The 18620-nt window shown below is 45.0% G+C and overlaps 1 protein-coding gene across 3 annotated transcripts in view; it reads left to right on the top strand.

The window, feature by feature from the left end:
• LOC116942009 (uncharacterized) overlaps positions 1-18620 on the top strand; it is a 73066-nt gene that overhangs the window by 42079 nt on the left and 12367 nt on the right. For all 3 annotated transcript variants that reach the window (XM_076066861.1, XM_076066862.1, XM_076066860.1), the window contains exons 9-15: positions 3849-3968; positions 6981-7080; positions 7367-7437; positions 12893-13009; positions 14521-14638; positions 16109-16231; positions 17156-18545. In XM_076066861.1, coding sequence (XP_075922976.1) covers positions 3849-3968; positions 6981-7080; positions 7367-7437; positions 12893-13009; positions 14521-14638; positions 16109-16231; positions 17156-17307 — 801 coding nt within the window. In that variant the 3' untranslated portion in view covers positions 17308-18545. The remainder of the gene's footprint in view (positions 1-3848; positions 3969-6980; positions 7081-7366; positions 7438-12892; positions 13010-14520; positions 14639-16108; positions 16232-17155; positions 18546-18620) is intronic.

Raw genomic sequence — 18620 nt, 5'->3', positions numbered from 1 at the left:
ACACAGCAAATTGACAAAAGCTGCACTTGCATTAAAGCCAGAAGCTCCCAGGGGTCAAAAAAAAAAACTAAATTTATCAACATCAGTATTCTCTGCGGCAAAGAGCATCATGGGAGTAAGCATGACCCCGTGACCCCATGGGTCACCTCGCCGGTCAGCCCCACTCTGCGATCTGCTTGCCGTTGCCTGAATGGAACCAGGGGAGGAGGCGAAGGTGAAGTTTTCGCTTCTTGGCTGCCGTCTTTGGGACAGCAGTGCGATGCGAGTATGGATTTTGTTGTCAGATTGTGCATCTAGTTGTGTAACTCGGTCCCAGTTTCATGCAATCAGTCGACTTTAATTAACTCTAGTGGGAAAACGCTGCACTTTTGGCGACAGGGCCGCAAAACATAGACGGGCATTTTACATTGTGTAAACATTTTTTTCTCTCTTGTTTAACGAGTGGTGTAAGGGTTTAAAGAAAAAAACATTTCAATAACGATCTTGCTAAAGGACTAAAGTTCGCAGTGAAATATGCACAAGCCCAAAATGCTCGTTTTAAAGTAGGATAAACTGAAACGGAATATCTCCATATATGTCGACCTTAGCAATGTACACTCCTGTGTTGATTGAAATAAATGCAAATCTAATGCTGATGCCCATTTGACCAAAGATGCATCGTACCACTATGGTGAATGACACCGCATTACTGGAGCTTTATTCAACTGGGTCTCATTTGTGCACAAATGCCTTTTGAGTTTTCTTAAAATTGAGATTAGAAACTGATCAGTGCCTTGGCGAAGTAACGCAACACATTTCTCATACACGGGTCCAACCGGAATTGACACGCAGTCCGTTTGACACATTCCACTTTTCCCAATCAAAACATGAGTGCAATGTATAATGGCCCTCCAATGCAGTCGATAAGAGAATGCTGGGGAATTGGCAAGCAGTCAATGTGGGAAGGTCTGAGGATTAGAGTGTGGGAAGGCTTTCTGTAGCAGCAGCGCCACGATGAGGAGATGTTAACTACCTCACCCGGTAGGCAGGAGGTCGTGGGTTCGATCCTGACGCTGACGCCTGCTGTACATTTGGAGTTTGCGTGTTCTCCCTGTAGTCGCGTGGATGTGTCTCTGGGTTCTCCCGTTTTTGGTCCATATTTAGAAACATGCTTTTAGAGTATTTGGCTGCTATACATTTGCACGTGATAAGCCACTTCGTTGAGCTATCACTTGTGGCCAGGTCGCTTCTGAAAAAAGAGCTGGATAGCCCAGTGGGCCTTACCTGGTAAAATAAAAAAAAAATAGCATGTATTTCTGTGCATTTGTAAACTATTATAATTATTGGTTTCATTACTGCGTAGGCTTTCACTGTTGTGCTGTACAGCTCTCTGTTGTGTTTTTTTAGGGGGGGTGGGTTGTCCAGCACGATATCTGACGCTTTTCCCCACGTGTCGGGAGCTTCTTCAGCTTCAGGGACTGAATTCAAAGTTCATGGAGCAAAACGTTGGATATCGTGCCGAACGCCACGTGGTACAACCCGACACCACATTGGAGGGCTATACAGTCCTTGCGGGTTTGTATTACCCGCTAAACATGAATTCGCTCATGTTAATTAAACGCTACTCATTGCCATAAAACTTAGCAGGTTGGCTAAAGTTTTGACCACCCACATAAATGTGGGGGGAGGAGGGGGGGGGGGGTCTTTATTTCCAATCCAGCAAGCAAGGTCTTAAGACATTTTTTTTTTACCAATTTCATTGCACGCAACATGTTTGGAGAGATTTTCTGCATTAAAATGTCCCACATGTGAAAAAAACGCATTATTATTCCATGCGCATGTCTCAAAGATATTTAGGAGGAAAAAAAATCTGGCTTTATTGTACAGAATTTATGAAAATCTCATAACTATAAAACTGAGCAGGCTGGCTACTTAAACCAAAGCAACTGGTATGCCGCATTAATAATCACATTAACACATTAACACAAGTAAAATGGTTTACTTGTGTTAATAAGACAAGTACCCTTTTCTCTTTGACTGTCCCCGAGTCAGCAAAAGAGCTGATATACTCAACTAAGCATTAACCAGACATGTATTCGCTAATTGGCTAATGGTATATCAGTTGGTGATATTTTTTGCCTCTAGAGAACAATTTGTAAGTTAATTTGAGTAAATATACTCAATCTAAAGAGGCTGTGGATGTTTATTCTCATAGCTGAGAGCGTGGCAAAGCAGTGCGTGGGTTATGGCAGTCCATCGAAAGCCTCTGGTTTAAATCCTACTCAGACCTGGCAACTCTGCTACTCTGCTGGTCTTCTTCTGCTCTTTGTCAAATACGTTCAGTTAGATTTTGTTGTTACTCTTGAAGTCTACTCCCTCTTCAGTGATGTAAACCCTGGCCAAGAGAGATAACCGTGAAACGTCTGTAAAAGTTTTGATTTTTGTGGATGGGCTTAAACACAAAAACATACATAGTTCCAATATTCCATTTAAAATATATGCATGCAACATGAATAAGGTATCAAACATTACTTATATTGGATTCAGAAAGAGTGCTTTGAATGTAAGGATTGGTTTACACTTTTATATGTATGTAACAAAAAATTGCTTGCTATTTTTGGTCACCAATTACATTGAAGGACCCTCCTGACAGAGTTTTGAGACTCAGTGAGGCCCTACAGGAAACTTTATCGTAGATTATTAAAAGTTAAAATATTGTACAGTTTATATGATGAATGACATTCCGTTCAACACACCCACTGCAAGATGGGCAGTGCAAACTGTGGAGTGTAATATCAAGAGAGTAATATCAGCCAAAAACCATTATTTTGCTGTGCTTTCCTTCACAGCCTTGCTCATTCGAAGAAACGTGTTAACTCCCATCTGTTACACCTTCAATTGTGCTGGTTCGTTTTGGTCAGTGGACGATTTGGGCCTTTGAGGCCCCCCTATATAACTTATCATTGAAAACGGTACATGAACTCAAATGTCGCCCGTGGATATCCGGAAGGACCATCACTAGGCTGTCTTCATCCTAAAGCTCCTCTTTAATAAATCTGCCAATTGCTGAAAGGATTGCTGAGTTCCTCGAACTCCCTCCAGTAGTCTCATCAGCGCCTCCTTATTCCTACTGAAAAAGAATCCAGTCGCTAAAACTTTGTTTGGTGAAAAAAAAGTATTTCCTCTGTGCCGCTCCACGTTTTTTGGAATGCCCTCGCCGCCCATCTACAGCTCGGCTCCCTCCATTCACTCCTCCTCACAAATAAATACCACGTACCCGAATGCCCTTTTAAACAAACAGATTTCCCTGCATTTAGAAATGCATGCCTCTAAGATGCTAAGGGTTGCTGTCACCACGTAATGGTTCACACACTGGAGTTCGCCGGTTTGATCGCCTTGCATGGAAGTTTTTAAAAAATGGGCACATTTAAAAAAATAATACCCTGCTAGAAAAATAAATAAAAACCCTGTCTCCACGCAGCAGTGCAAATTAATCCACGGTTGGTGGTAAATAAACAGTTTGCATGTGGTGGGGTAAAGTGTGGGTGCTACCATTTCTTCCAAAACGGCCGACCAGCGTGGCCAAATATTCTCTACGTGGACTCTGCACAGCTATTTATAGTGGAGCCCCTACCACCAGCAATTCTAGGGCTGCACCTTTAACTTCTTACATTTTAGAAGCTCCTTAGTAGCGGGTTGCTCAGAAGATGTTGCTCCAGTTTTCTCATAAAGTAAACTTGCACGGAGCCATAAAGACCCCTGCTACTTTGTGTGCTAAGAATTCAGGCAGCTGGCAGATTTACCCCTTCAAAGAATGTAGCTCCAATGCCCCCCTATGGGTTTCACTGGTGATGTGTCTTCCGCTATAGGGTGAGGATAGCAAGAGCCCAGAAAGAGAGACAGTCAACCCTCGGAGTGGCCACCACGGCTTCGTTATGGACCCCTCGCCAGCACGCTCTCCCCACGGCCCTGTCTGCCCTGCGCTGGAGGTACGGCAAGTATCTGTGCATACCTTACTTCATTACAGTCTTCATAGCGAAGCTGTTTCCGATGAGATACAAACAAAAAAGAAGAGACCGGACAAAAGTTTTGTCTTTCAACACAATTTTCACTGGATAACATAAATTCCGATTGCCAATCGGCTGCTAGGCAACATTATATATCAGTAACCTTGATCAATCCACTTGCTGGATGAAGGCCTACCTCGCCAAGCCACCACCATCCCCCCATGATCACGAAATGCACAAGAATTCACCCAGCACCTGAGCATCCTTCCCCTGCAGGTGTCCATCTCCTCGGCGGATGTCTTCTCAGACGCATTCTGTTCTTTGGCTACGACTCCGTCATTACCCTTGGCCATTGACCTTCAACTTCCCTATGTGGGTAGAGGTCCAAGAGCAGCCGATTCTAGCTCTGACTCCGCACCTCCGAGTTCTCGATCGAACGTTGCCTCCGTTTTGCGATATATTATTATTATGGTTCTTTTAAGGCGCTGTTGGAATTTTTAACCACGAATTCTCGTGTGGAATAGCTTAGTTGTAAAAAAAAAAATGTTTTATCGTAATTTTCATTTTATGAGAATATACACAACTACATGTACAGTAAGTGGCTAAGTTAAAACATGACCGGTAGTAACAACCTGGTAATTGACATTTTGTAATTGTCACGGTTATCAAATATAATAAATGGTTTAGACATATTCTTTGGGAAAAGGCCAAAAAAGACTGATGGCGTTACCTATAGAAGAAGTCAATATTGGCGATGAAGAATTATTCGCTGTGTTAATAAGCAAGCTACATGCACAAAGTCAATACATAGATTGTTCAAGGGTTGAAGGTTCTATTTAATCATTTTATCCATCAGCCCGTACATTTTTCATTCGTACAAACAAAAATATTCTAAGAACTATAGGTGACCACAAAACACGTCGTTCTTCATGAACGCGATCCACACGGAGTGGAGGGACACGTGCTCTTAGTGGAACGCCAAGACTATTTACCTAACCCCCGATGTCATTGAGACAAAGCTCGAACGTTGGAGAGTGACATCGTTTAAACGGTTAGGAAATGTATTCAAGTTAAAAGTGCCCCCGTTGACTTAAGGGGCCGTCCCTAAATGACGTCACGCACCTGGGGGGGGGGGGGGGTCAGACATTTGTGACGATGTGTGAGAAATATGACGTCACGTCAAAATGCGCAACTTTAAATAAATATTGACAATACGTTCTACTTAATTAAATAGACTATTTAATAAATGTTTTTTCCTACAACATCAGAGTGCAGCGCCACATTAAATACGCACTACAATGACAATAGTTTAAAGCGATTTGAAGCATTTTTTTATCTTCAAAATGGAAATATGGTTGGGGGGGGGAGCTTTGTGACGTCATATTTGAGGGGGGGGTCTGACTTTTTGTGACGCCGTGTGACGAGCGGGGGGGGGGTCAAAAATCGTAAAAAACCGCGTGACGTCATTTATGGACGGCCCTAATTCTGTTTCGAGCAACATATTCTGCCTGTAGACATGTTCAAATAATAAAAATAAGTATGCAACCCTTTATCAATCCACCGCTGGATGATATCCTATCTACAATGTGTTGGTTTACAGGGTTTGTTTTGCCATATTTCACCACGCTGGTCACCATTCTGGTTCGGGAATAGGGCCCCCTAGACACTGGTTCACTTGTCACTCGCCACTCATGTTAGCCGTGGCCTGGAATCAAACTCAGGTAGGCAGGTTCATAGCGCAATCCGTTTACCACTGTGTGACAATGGAGCTTGCCCCAAACATACACGTATAGAATTTACAGGGTACATACATCATTGTAGAATTATAATTTTACCGCAATTTCAGCCAGTTCAATAAAACCATACACACACACACACTCGCACACACCTTCGGTGAGCAGTTGGCTACTTAAGGTGCGAAATAAGTTCAACATACATACACACACACACACGTACGCACACTCTTAAGAGAGTAATTTTATTTTTTTACGACACGAGACCCATCCCCCTCCAAACCCTCCACGTGGCTTTGGCGACACGGGTTGTCGTATCGAACTTCAGGTTGTTTGCCAGCATCTCGAGTTTGATCGTCTCTCGTACCTCTGTCGTGTGCTATTGAAGATCACCCACGTTTTGCAGTTGAAATCAAACAAACACAAACCTATAAAATGAATATGTCGGCAACATTTCAACCGTGCCACTCATGCGCCTGTCAAAATGATGATTTAACAATGGATAAGGATCCACGAGCTACACGTTGTATTTTTTTTTATACATCGGGGTAAAAGTATTTTTAAAAATACCTGTACGTATGTATGTTGAACTTATTTCACACCGTACGTAGCCACTCGCGCTAATCGGATGTGGGCAAAGTATTGCTCATGCCACTGCTGGTGGAAGGGCCTTCAGCGGAGGGGCGCTCCAGAGAACTCTTCTAGAGGAGGGTATTTTGCCTACTCCTCCATGCTGGGCAGACGTCTTGGAAGAGCTGTTAGCACCCACACTTTACCCCACCACACGTGACTTGGTGATCGATTGGCTGCAGCGTGTGCCCATGAATACGGCTGCGGTTGCAGGCAACGTGCGAGGAATGGTGCACGTTCTTTCTCAACCGCTGCGTCAGTGCGTACCTACTCAAACATATAACCCACCCCCCCCCCGGCATTATTTCCCCACCCTTGTCCTACTTTAAATACGAGCTGCGCGTGTTTCGCTCACGCCTCCCCTTCAACTTGTACGACTTTCGCAATGGTTTTTTTTTTTTTCCCGTGACCCCGAGAATTGACGTCGGTCACGCCGCAGGAGTGATCTTCGGACACCAACCAGCGAGCTGAGAAGGGTCGACGCTCGCCCCTGCCGTGGCGATCTTCCTTCCAGTTCACTCGGCGCGATCAGCGAGTTGCCACGTGTGCCCTCTCGACACCGCAGCGCGCGGTACTCACCGATGCATTCATAGATATAGATATATAGATATATATTTTTTTGTGTTCGCAGCAAAACTCGGAGGACATTTCTCCCGGGACCGGCGTGGAGAAGGGAATCATTACGGGAGGCCACGCGCTTCACAACAATATAACGGCATCGACGCCCGAGCGTAATGTGTCTCCTCCAGTTCATTATCAAATAGATTCTGCTCTCGTTCCGCACCGCTGTTCAATGCGCGGGGGCTTGGCCGTAATGTAAAACCCCGCACGCGCCGTTTTGTCAATTGCCCTCCAATGATGTATTACTTACACTTTGAAAATACAATTAAAATTAAATGGCCTGCCGAGGCAGTTGTGCTCTTTTCCGGTCGGACATGACATTACATCGCTGCCCCACGAGCTTACACGTGCCTGCACACTTACGCGCTCCAACGTGCGTGCTGCCTTTTTTGACAGCTTGCCCGGCGAACACAGAAGACCCTGCGGTGGCTGCGAGCGTGAACCTGACGGATTGCGACGGTGTCCCGGTGAGTATTTCTTTTAACCCCCCCCCACACACACAACACACACACACGCGCTCCACCGGCCCACCGCTACGGAATGCGCAGCATCGCTTCAAGAAGTGGCGAAGGCGGAGGGGCTGTAAATTTAAATGCATTGCTTAAGATCGAGAGCGATAAAAAATAATTACGTCGAGGGACAAGCATTAGCAGCCCCCCATCAATTTGTCCTCACGCCTTGAGGCTAGGCCGCGGGAGGAAGAGCTTCCATCACGCCACTCTATGCCGCGGGGAGATAGCGCCTCGCTCGTTAAGACGATTGATGGCGCGAATTGAGCAATCGGACCCGGCCTTCCAATAACGCGTGCCGGAAAAACTTTGCGCGTCCCGCTATTAACGACGGTGGCACGTGCGCGCGTGCAAATGTCATGCACTCCGCTGTATGCGCTAATGGCAGAGGGATCGCCGCTTTATAACCGGAGCGGTGCCCAGGGGCGCGTCTGGCATGGAGGCGAGATGTTGACTACCTTTGCCTGGTATGCAGGAGGTCGTGGGCGCAATCCCGACCTCGGCTCCTGTACATTTGGAGTTTGCGGTGTCTCTCTCTCTCCCCGTGGTCGCGTGGATTTTTCTCCGTGTCCTCCGGTTTTTCCCTCCACATTTAGACACATGCGTTGAGAGTGTTTGGCTGCGATAAATGTCCACACGATGAGCCACTTTCGTTGAGCTGTCATTTTTGATAGCCAGGTTAGCTTCTGGAAAAAGAGCCGTATAGCTCAGCGGGCCTTACGTGGTCAAATAACAAAAAAACATTTAGAATGGTAAAATGGTAACTGGCGCGGGGCTCGGTACTGCGTGGGTGCACCTCAGCCGGTGTGCACGAATCCCGTGGGTCCGTTCTTTTACCCATCGCCTGCTCATGCTGCAGACCGTTGATTAAAAGGCGCTGGCCACTTCATGTTGGACGTCAGCAGGCGTCATGAAATCACTCGCGCGATGGCCATCGGTCCGTCAGTTCGCAGTGGAAATGTAGGAATTGTTAAATTGATCCTAACCTTTAACTAAGCCATGAAAACAATGCGGCCATATTTTTGTTATTTGTATTGTTGGCCTTTAAAAATGTCTGCTCTTTTTGCAGTATGCTTTTAGGTATAAAGAGATTATTATTATAAGCTTTTGTCTAAAGCTTAGCCATCATTAAGTGGCGGCACGGTGGTTAGGGCACTGCACTCTGAGCCTGAATGCCTGAAATGAGGGGCAATTGATATCTGAACCAGTAATGTGTTTCCAGTAAACATGGAACGTTGGGCCAACGTTGGCATATTTACTGGGTTGGCCCCCTTCACGAACTCGCACAAACCATCGTGGTAACGTATGGTTCAACAACCCACAAGATCGACGTAGCTTGGAGAGGCCTTCATGGAGGAGTGGATTAACAAAGGAATGTAAATTATTATGAAAATGTGTCGAAAAATGACGCTATCCTTTCAACAAGAAAAGATCGTGTTTACTTCCCCTCATTAGAACCTTTTACAAAGAGCACACTTTTTCAAATGTAGGACTCAAACTCGTGATATGTATTAATCGTCTCGCCCCGAGCGTAGGTTTGTGAAAACAACGCCTTCGACTTGCCCCCAACAGTTCTCAATGTCTGTTAAGGTCATTTAAGTTAAGAAAATTGTAACAAAGCGAGACAGTTCATTTCCTGACATGTTTGTACACAAAGGGAGAAAAAAAGTTGTCTCGGCAAAAAGAGTATTGGGAAAAGTCTGTGTAACAGATGTTTTAGGTTACACAATATTTATCTTAAGTGCGCCTGCGTGTCTGCACATTTTTTTTTAAAGTTGCTCAGACGGTTCAAGAATATTTTAAAATAATTATTTTTTTCTGGAAGCTCAATCTTTTGTTTTCCTCTTCAGTTTAAAGTAGCGGACGTCCACTTTTTTTTAAAAAAAAATGTTTAAATCAAGGGCGAGCCGTCTGGTCGAGATGCTCGTCTTGATGCTGTTAAATAGCCGCGGTCAAGTGTTCGCCGTCCGTGTAGCGTGCTGCTTCGGTTGGCAGTTTTAACTTATGGGACATAAAACATCAACAGCCATAACTGTGTTGTTTTAAAAATGTTTAAATAATGTAGAAAATAAATCGCGAACCTCCCAAACGAAATCTACGTCCCTGACAAGTGTTCTTTTTAAGGTAATCGTACGTAACAGTTATGTTTAAAGTTTGGCTTGAGGTAAACCATAGGGTAGGTGTTAGTGTAATTTGATTTCGTTTGTTGCGTCTATAAACACAGTTGCATTTGCATTTGCATTCATGTTCTGCCTTTGAGGTAACACTTTTGCGGCACTCATACACGAAGTCGAATTTGGATTTTTGTACGGCGATTAAATACAAACCGCGTCTCAACACTGAACACAAACAGTGGGACGTGCATCACAAAGGAAGGAGGTGAATGTCTTAATAATGTGGAAGAGAAAGCCATCAGCACAGGAGAATAGGAAGTGCATATCACAATAAAACATACCATGAGAAAAAAAATTGACTGAATATAAACACGTTTTGAATAGAAAAATCATAGTTCATGAAGATAGGGAAGACAGCGAATGAGGTTACATAAGCAACTCAATAATTGTATGCAACTGGGAGTAATGCAAAGTTCTTGAGCAAATATCATGCACAGAGATACATGTAACGAAGGCCGTGATGATCGCCGACGTCTTTGAAAAATTCCGTGCCACTCCTCTATTTATATTAAAATCAAAGTAATCTTACCATTTCGATGTAAAGCTTTCGTGACTGCAGGGATTCATAGTCTTGGTTCTTTCGGTAAAGTCACCACGTAGAAGGGAAATAATAAAATAATAAAACAATACAATTCTCACGACGTTTCGATTGCAACACAAGCAATCATCAGAAAAAACGCCACTTTTTTTAAAAAAAATATTGTTGTGGTTTTCACACCTGATGATGATTGCTTGTGTTGCAATCGAAACGTCGTGAGAATTTTATTTTTTATTATTTTATTATTTATGCCCTTCTACGTGACTTTACCGAAAGAACCAAGAATATAATCTTACCATGTTATAGGATTCTATAGAGAACAGCATCAACGTGATTGTGTGTGAGCGCGTGCGTGCATGCATGCGATAGTGTTGCGGTTAGCGCACTGTGCTACGAACCCGGATTCGATTACCGCTCACGGCCAACACCAGTGACGTTTATCTAAACCAGCCCCGGGCATCCCCTAAGTCGACTCAGCCTCAAATGAGTCCCCAATGTGGTGTGTAAATATCGCCACGAGGGAGACAAAGGCGGCCGGGCGTAGTTGTTGGTCACCCACCCCCTCGTGTGCCGTGCTGGTCTTCATAGGTGCTCATTAACAGCACTTGCCCCAACAGTCAACCTATATGGCTGTGTTGTAGACTTTGGCTGCGAGGTGGCCATGGGATTGTAGTGTTGAGTGTCACCCTCCCATACGTGTGGGGTTCACCCAGGAACTCCGGTTTCCTCCCACATGAAGCCAAATACTCATCGATGGCATTGGTAGAATATCCTAACACAGAAACTCTCCTGAAGAAAGAGCCTCTAGACTAAGTGAGGCTTTTCTGGATAAATAATTTGAATTATTTAAATTTCGATTTAAAGCTTTCGTGACTGCAGGGATTCATCTTCTTGGTAAAGTCACGTAGACTGGAAATTATTTTATTTCCATTCTACGTGACTTTACCGAAAGAACCAAGAAGATGGAATTATTTACTGTAAAAAACCCAAAGTATTTATGTCTCCATAATTCCCCAGTGCAATGGCTGTCGGATGTACATTCAACACAACAAAGGTAACAAGTCCACTGACACATGTGGCTTAAGAAAACCTTCCACAACTACAGTAATCTTTTATAATTATTATTGGTGTTATTATTTATTTGCCTGGGGCTGCTGCCGAAAAGGGAGACATGGCGAAAGAGACATGTACGTATAACATGATTTATAGCTCTTTGAAAATCCACTGCTCGATGAAGGCTTACCCTCACTGCATTGGTCATGTGGGGCTGTTTGACCATACTTCACCATAATGGTGAGTGTGGGTTGGTAAAAGGGGGCACCTAGAACTGTTTCAGATATCACTCACCACTGATGTTAGCAATGGCCAGGAATCAAATTCAAGTTGCTGGGTTCATAGTCCAATAGTCTCAGAGTCTCCGTTGCCCACAGACACTCTCGCCGTTTGATGCGCATAACACAGCTCACGATTTAACATTCTACACTGAAATTGCATTCACCATTTCCCCTGATGCATACAGTTCCGTTTTTGACCATCGTCGTAGGCGGTGCACACGCTGGAGTGAAGCACACAACTTCCTCGCCTGGTGTTGAATGGGTTCGTGGGTTCAATCCCGACCCTGACGCCTGCTGCATATTTGGAGTTTGCACCACGTTCTCCCCGTGATCGCATTGATTTGTCTATGGCTTCTCCGGTTTTTCCCTCCATATTTTGAAACATGTGTTTTATCGTATTTGCCTGCTATAAATTCCCACGTGATAAGCCAATTCGATGAGCTATCATTTGCGGCCAGGTCGTTTCTGAAAAAGAGTTATAGAGCTCAGTGGGCCTTATCTGGTAAGATTTAAAAAAGTAGTTCAGTTGTTTTGATTTAAAGCTTTCGTGACTGCAGGGATTCATATTCTTGGTTCTTTCGGTAAAGTCACCACGTAGAAGGGAAACAATAAAATAATTGTTTTATATTTTTACTATTTTATTGTTTCCCTTCTACGTGACTTTACCGAAAGAACCAAGAATATAGTTTAGTTGTATTTGTACATTTTTAAAAAGCGATTTGTTTACCTTTCCTATACTTTGCACTCCTATCGTGTTTCGATTTAAAGCTTTCGTGACTGCAAGGATTCATCTTCTTTGGTTCTTTTCGTAAAGTCACGTAGAATGGGAATAAAATAATCCTACCAGACAGTCTCGTCCCTTCACCTGATGAAGGCCGCTTGCGTTGTGGCCGAAACGTCGTGAGAATATTATTGTGTTATTTTATTTTATCAATTTATTATTTTATTCTCATTCTACGTGACTTTACCGAAAGAACCAAAGAAGATCCTATCGTGTTTTTGTATTGTTTGTTGTTGTAACGTTCTGACCCACCCCTTCTGGACATCTGTGAAAAAGAGCTTCATAGCTCATCCAATCCATCCATTCATTCATCACGCATAGTCAACGCAGGGTCGTTGCGTCAAACGTGTGCAGCATAAACTGCTCTTGCTGCCATACCCCGAGTGTAAAATAAATATTCCGAATCTGAGAGGAACTAAAGAGGCTCCCTGCACGGTGTCGCAAACCGCCGGACACCGAGCGAACAAAACGCGGCTCACCCCACCAATACATCGGGGAGCCGCGCAGCTGCACCACCCTGAGGGCCTAGGCAACGGTAGGACTCTGCGATGCCGAAACTCATCATTTACATTTCGCTCGCCTGCAGCAGGAGAGTGGAGAGCAATGGCACGGGATTGAAAGTGAGCGGGAATGGCTTCCCGCTCCTGAATGCAACTCGAGCGAGACGCGACAGCCAGTGGATCCGGGTGACGGCGACCAACAGGTAAAGGGTGCAGCCCTGCAATTGCTTGCAGGGCTGCACCTGGCCCCCTCTTCCACGCCGGCCAGACGTCTTGAAAGAGGTGGGAGTTCCCACATTCTATCGCCACCACACGCGACCTGACGATCGGCAAACCGCGGTGCACTCATTTATACCGACGAGCGGACAGAGTTCGGTGGGGGAGGATTCAAGAAAACTTGCGCCATTATCTCACGCAGCGAGATCGAACCTCTGCATTGCCAGTCCAGGCGACCTCTGCATCGCCAGTCTAGGGCGCTCACCATTTAAACCACGGGCACAAAGTCGGGGCTCCCCCGCTCTGCAGCTTGTCGTGGGTCCTTCTGCACCACAGAGCCGCGTATGCGCGCTCGTGCCGGTGAATGAGAATTGTTCAAATGAAGGATTATTACTCACGGCAATCAAAACAGCCCACATGCGGAGGCAGGCACCTAAAGATGACAAGACCCTGCAGATAGCTGAGGGGGAATTTATGGTCGTCGGCATCCACCCCCCTCTAACTTCCCCCCCCCTCCCCCCAGTTATCATATCGGGCTGACACTCACACCAGTGTGTGCTATGTAAAGTGCTTGGCATACATCGTCCATCGCCGCTATCGCTTTATGTTTAATGTTGAACGTGGATTCAAACTGTGAGATTACCTACTACACGTGCTTTGCCTTTATTTCCTGGCACGGGATGCCTCAGCATGCGTCAATTATGTATAATAAATGTTACGAGTGTTCTGGCACCTTTATTTATGTGTTTAAGCTTTGGAAAGTAAGATTATATTATTTGGATATGTCCCAATGCAAACACGGACAATGACAATAGGCGAAAACGAAATTTTTTTAAGGTTAACAAAAAAAACCTGACTTTCTATACATATATTGCGTGTATTTTTAAGAACATTTCGATCATGTTCATGGTAGTGGGGTGTGGAACGCTGGTGCTAAAAATACCTGGCAACTTGAGGTCGATTTCTGGCCACGGCTAACGTCAGTGGCGAGTGACGTCCGAACCAATCCTGACCCAATCCCATTCACCGCGCTGCACTGACCAGTGCAGTGAACTATGGTCACACAACCCCCCATGGATCAACGGGGTCAACCAGCAGTGGATTGATAGGGGTTGTAAATCAATCCGTGGGTCATGAGGAGGCCTTCATCCAGCAGTGGGTTGACAAAGTTAATTATATTTCAATGGTAAAATAAAAAAAGACAATCCGCTCTTTTGAATGATGCACCCGAGTTGGTGGCGACGTTGCTTTCACGGCAGACGGCACGCTGCCGGCGAAGCCCTGCAGCCGCGTTGCGTCCCGCGAGGACGGCGAGCGTCAAAGGGGACCCCGCCGTCATTTCCGTGCTTGCACGCGTCCGTTTTTCAGCTCAATTTAAATTATGCCAAACGCTCAACGCAATGGTGAATACGTTGAAATGTGACAGATTTGTCAGGGAGGAGGCTGGTCGCGAGCCCCTACGTGTTCATTACATGCGAGTGAACGATGGTCGGCACAGCTGGAGGCAGATACAAACGGACACACTGCAGCTCGAGTGAGGCTCCTGCCATCGCCTAATGAAAAGTGGAGTTCCGCACAGTCCGTCCGCCCCGATCCTGCAGCTGGACGACCAAACGGTGGGCACCTTGCGAGATACGAGGCACGGGCAGCTAGCCGAGTGCGATAATTAGGGCCACGATCTAATGGCTAAATGCTTGAGGGCGATGCTTTTATAGAAAATGTTAACGTTTTCCGAACCGCATTGAGGACTGAAATCAGCTCGTGGGTGTGCAGGCGTTAGATGGATTGTTGCATCGCAGGACCGTGAGAGATGGGGACAGCTTCGGGGCGGGGAAGCATTCAGCCAGCGGCAGATTGGAAATTTTAAACGTTTGCGTTTGTTCAGAAGCTGGTGTTCCGATGTGTAATGTCGAAAGAAAGTATGTGTGTTGAACTTATTTTGCACCGTACAAAGCCACCTGCTAATCAGAGGTGTGGGGAAAGGACAACAAAATGTTAACAGTGTTTGGTAAAATTGTAATTGTACGTCGTTAAATGTACATGGTGTTTCAAAAGTCTGTAAAAGATTACATTTTTATCATCACAATAATTAATGTGATACTAAATTTGTGCAATGTCAGTAGCGCAATAGTATTTATCGTAGTGTAAACTGTGGCTACGTAAGGCTACTATATGGCTACTGCAATACATGGTACACTGCGGTAAAAAAAATGTGCTGAATCATTCCCAGTTTTTATGTGTAAACTGTGGAAAAAAATGTTTTCTCGAGATTAAAATATAGAATAGAGAGAATTTACCCATTTGTCCAAGCTAAAAAGTACATTTGCTTCCACAGTGCATCACATTAATAAATGTGCATTGTGAAACATCAGATAATTTTTTTTTAAAGTAAGATTTATCACCATTTAAAGTTGCAGCTAAAACAGCCGCAACATTAATCACAGGGCATTAACTCTTTGTGCAAACGCGTTCATTTCTGCCTTGGGCTCAACGTTAAAAGTTTTGTACCTGCAGTCACCATCTCCTGCGTCTGTCACCCGCGCGTCATGGCCAACAAGTCTACGGTTAAACTCATCATCGTTGCTCTGTTGACATCGCGAGCCTTTCGTATATACCGTGTGCATTATAATGACGGTAGCGTATTAATTGCTGGAAGAAAAAAAAAGAACATGCTGGCTTTAAAGACGCCGAGTTAATCTTCATCCATGCAGCCTGTCAAAACTCTTTCTCAATACAAGGACGGCGGTGTTACTCCCAGCGTAGTGGTGTCAAGTTCCACGCTTGTAAAATCCAGACAGTGACAATATACACGCTTTAAAGTGACAGTTCTGGACATTGGGGGACACATAAACTCGGCTCCGTATTTGGTCGCACTTTACCTCAAAGGGTGTGCGCAGAAAAGTCTAACGCCTCTGTCCGGCCGTTGATTAAGCTGTTTTGTTGGCTGTGCAGGGCACAGGCAACGGGAGTCTGCCCTGGGTGTTCCAGCTTCCTTATCGCCTGAGCCAGCTGCCTGACCTAAAGGCCATGATTTATTCTCTCGGCTCTGCCCCGGGCGAAAATGAATTTCTCTTGTCTTGTCCTAGACTTCGCCCGCGCTGGTGCCCGCGCCCGGCTCTCGTCGCCGGCGTCGCGGCCACAGCGTGAACGGGTGTACGCAGGCCTTGTGAGGTTCCACGAGTCTCTGAGCCACGTGCTGCGAGAGTCAGGTGAAATGCGTCGCGTTTAGCGTGGTGTTTCCTACCTCTGTATTATTATTATTATTTGAGGGCCTCTCAAAAAATGACAACAGTGGTTGCCCTGCGGAGCGACTCATCCCCAGCATGGGAAAGTGGAATTTCTACCACTGGCTCAAGGCTATCAATAGGAAATGAGCATCGCCCAAGTGCTCATTTGAGCCGGGAATTACGTTGACTTATGGAATGCAGAATTATTTTCTAATATTCACCGGAAGTCTTTCTAGTATTCAACTTATCAGGAAATTATTCGACACTCTGAGCATGACTGAACGTAATCAATAAAAACAAACATATCGATGTTCCAAACTTAATAAAGGTGCTAATCAGTGTATATAAATTTTGTTTCCCTTCTACGTGACTTTACCGAAAGAACCAAGAATACAGTGTATATAACCTAAGAAAACATTTAGTTTGGAAAAAAAGATGAAACAACATTGAACAAGTATGAACAGAAGCATGGAAAGGTGCATGCTTGGAATTACACTGAGATGCAGAGAGAGAAGCACATGGATTGGAGAATATTAGCGAGAGAAACCACATAGACTTGGAAGAAAAGTAAGTGGGCTTGGACAGGACGCATGGCCGATGTAGGTCAAGAACAATGACAAAGTGGCAACCAGAGTGGGGAACACCCCGGAGAGGACATCCGCAGCAGAGATGGAACATTTTGTATGCGTACGCTCGATGGATTGTGGCATCGCAGGACCGTGGTGAGACGTGACAACAACTTGGGGAGTCCTTCATCCACGAGTGGATTGATGATGGCTGCTGATGATCATCATCATTGTCCTTGTCAATATACTGTCGTTCGAGTTCTCTCGAATCGGCATGAATACTATTTCACGGCGGTATTGTCAACAGGTGTCTCGTGCCCTTTGCTGGTCCCTTGTGTAGGGACTGCTGCAGAGGAACTGCTGCCTCCTGTCCCGGCCATGGAGTTCATTTCTGGGGAGTTACCGGCACTGCCCTGTAGGCTTGAGCTCTACAGCCAACAGCTTCTGACGAGCGCTCTCACAGGCATGGTTGTCACCTCATCTAAACTATGAACTGTTTTTATTTTACCAGGTAAGCCCCAACTGAGCTATATAGCTCTTTTTTTCAGAAGCGAACTGGCCACAAATGATGGCTCAACGAAGTGGCTTATCATGGGGGCATTTATAGCAGCCAAATAACTCTAAACGCGTGTTTCGAAATGCGGAGGGAAAAACCGGAGGTACCCGGAGAAAAATCCACACGACCACGGGGAGAACATGCAAAATCCAAATATACAGGCGTCAGGGTCTGGATCGAACTCACAGCCCTCCTGCATACCATTCGAGGGAGTTAACATCTCGCCATTCACGGTGCCCGCTGGTTTTTTCCAGTTTTTTCGAGGATTGTCTGCTTTTGAGCCTGCTTGCCCTGGGAAATATGTAAGTCATTCCTGGACATGGGCGGTGACTTGGTCGATTGGTTGCATTTTTTCCAATTTAATGCGAAGTTTTACGGTTACAGCGCCACAGCCACCATGGTGCATTCTGCGGGCGTGTTAGTCGTAACATTTGCGCCGTCTTCTTCACGGTAAATGTTAAGGGATCCTGTGATGTTATTCCAAAATTAGCAGGTTATGTGTGCTGGCGTCAAGGTCCAAATTTGCAGAAATGTTGAAAAAAATACCTGAATATTACTCAATTGGGGAAAATCTTAATAAAAAAAAATGTCACCCTCTGCTGCAAAACATGGCAGGAACCTCCTTAAGATGTCTTGATACTCAGTGGGGCTTTTTTGTACAAATTAATAAATAACAATATCATTAAAAGTCACAGTATTTGTCTGTTGTCTAATAATTCACCATTCCAGACAATGCATTTACATGTAGTTCTCCTTTACTTCAGATATTGAGAGATGTTTCCATGATATGCCCCGGTGTTTTTTTTTTTGCATTTAAGTGGCTACTCTACTCACAGGTACGATCACTGGAAGGGTTAACTGTGAAAGAGTCGCTGTGAAGAGGCCTGATCGCTGAGCAATGAAAAGGTCTTTTAAACAGACAATGGGAAGAGTGGTCATTTTGATGAAAAACTGGCTTATCCAGCGATGGACCGGCCCAGAGATGTGTTTGCAAGGCTAAGCGATAGACACGCATTACGATGTTTCTTGGAATGATTTTTTAGTACATCAATCATATCGTTCTTTCTCTCCCAGCGATTCAACAGCTGTGCAGTTCCGAATCTGCCTTCTCTTGCCACGAAAACACCATTGAGAATACCTTGAGAGCGGAACCGCAAACAAGGCTGCACGGATTGTGAGTCTCTATTGACAGTTGGCTCGTCCGCCAATTCTCGTGTCACGTGCCACTGTTTATCATGAAAATAGAATA

Source organism: Petromyzon marinus, chromosome 13 (assembly GCF_048934315.1).
Source record: "Petromyzon marinus isolate PM22_M1 ecotype Great Lakes invasive population chromosome 13, UKy_Petmar_22M1.pri1.0, whole genome shotgun sequence".
NCBI classification, from domain to species: Eukaryota; Metazoa; Chordata; class Hyperoartia; order Petromyzontiformes; family Petromyzontidae; genus Petromyzon; species Petromyzon marinus.
This window is presented reverse-complemented; position numbering and strand designations above follow the sequence as displayed.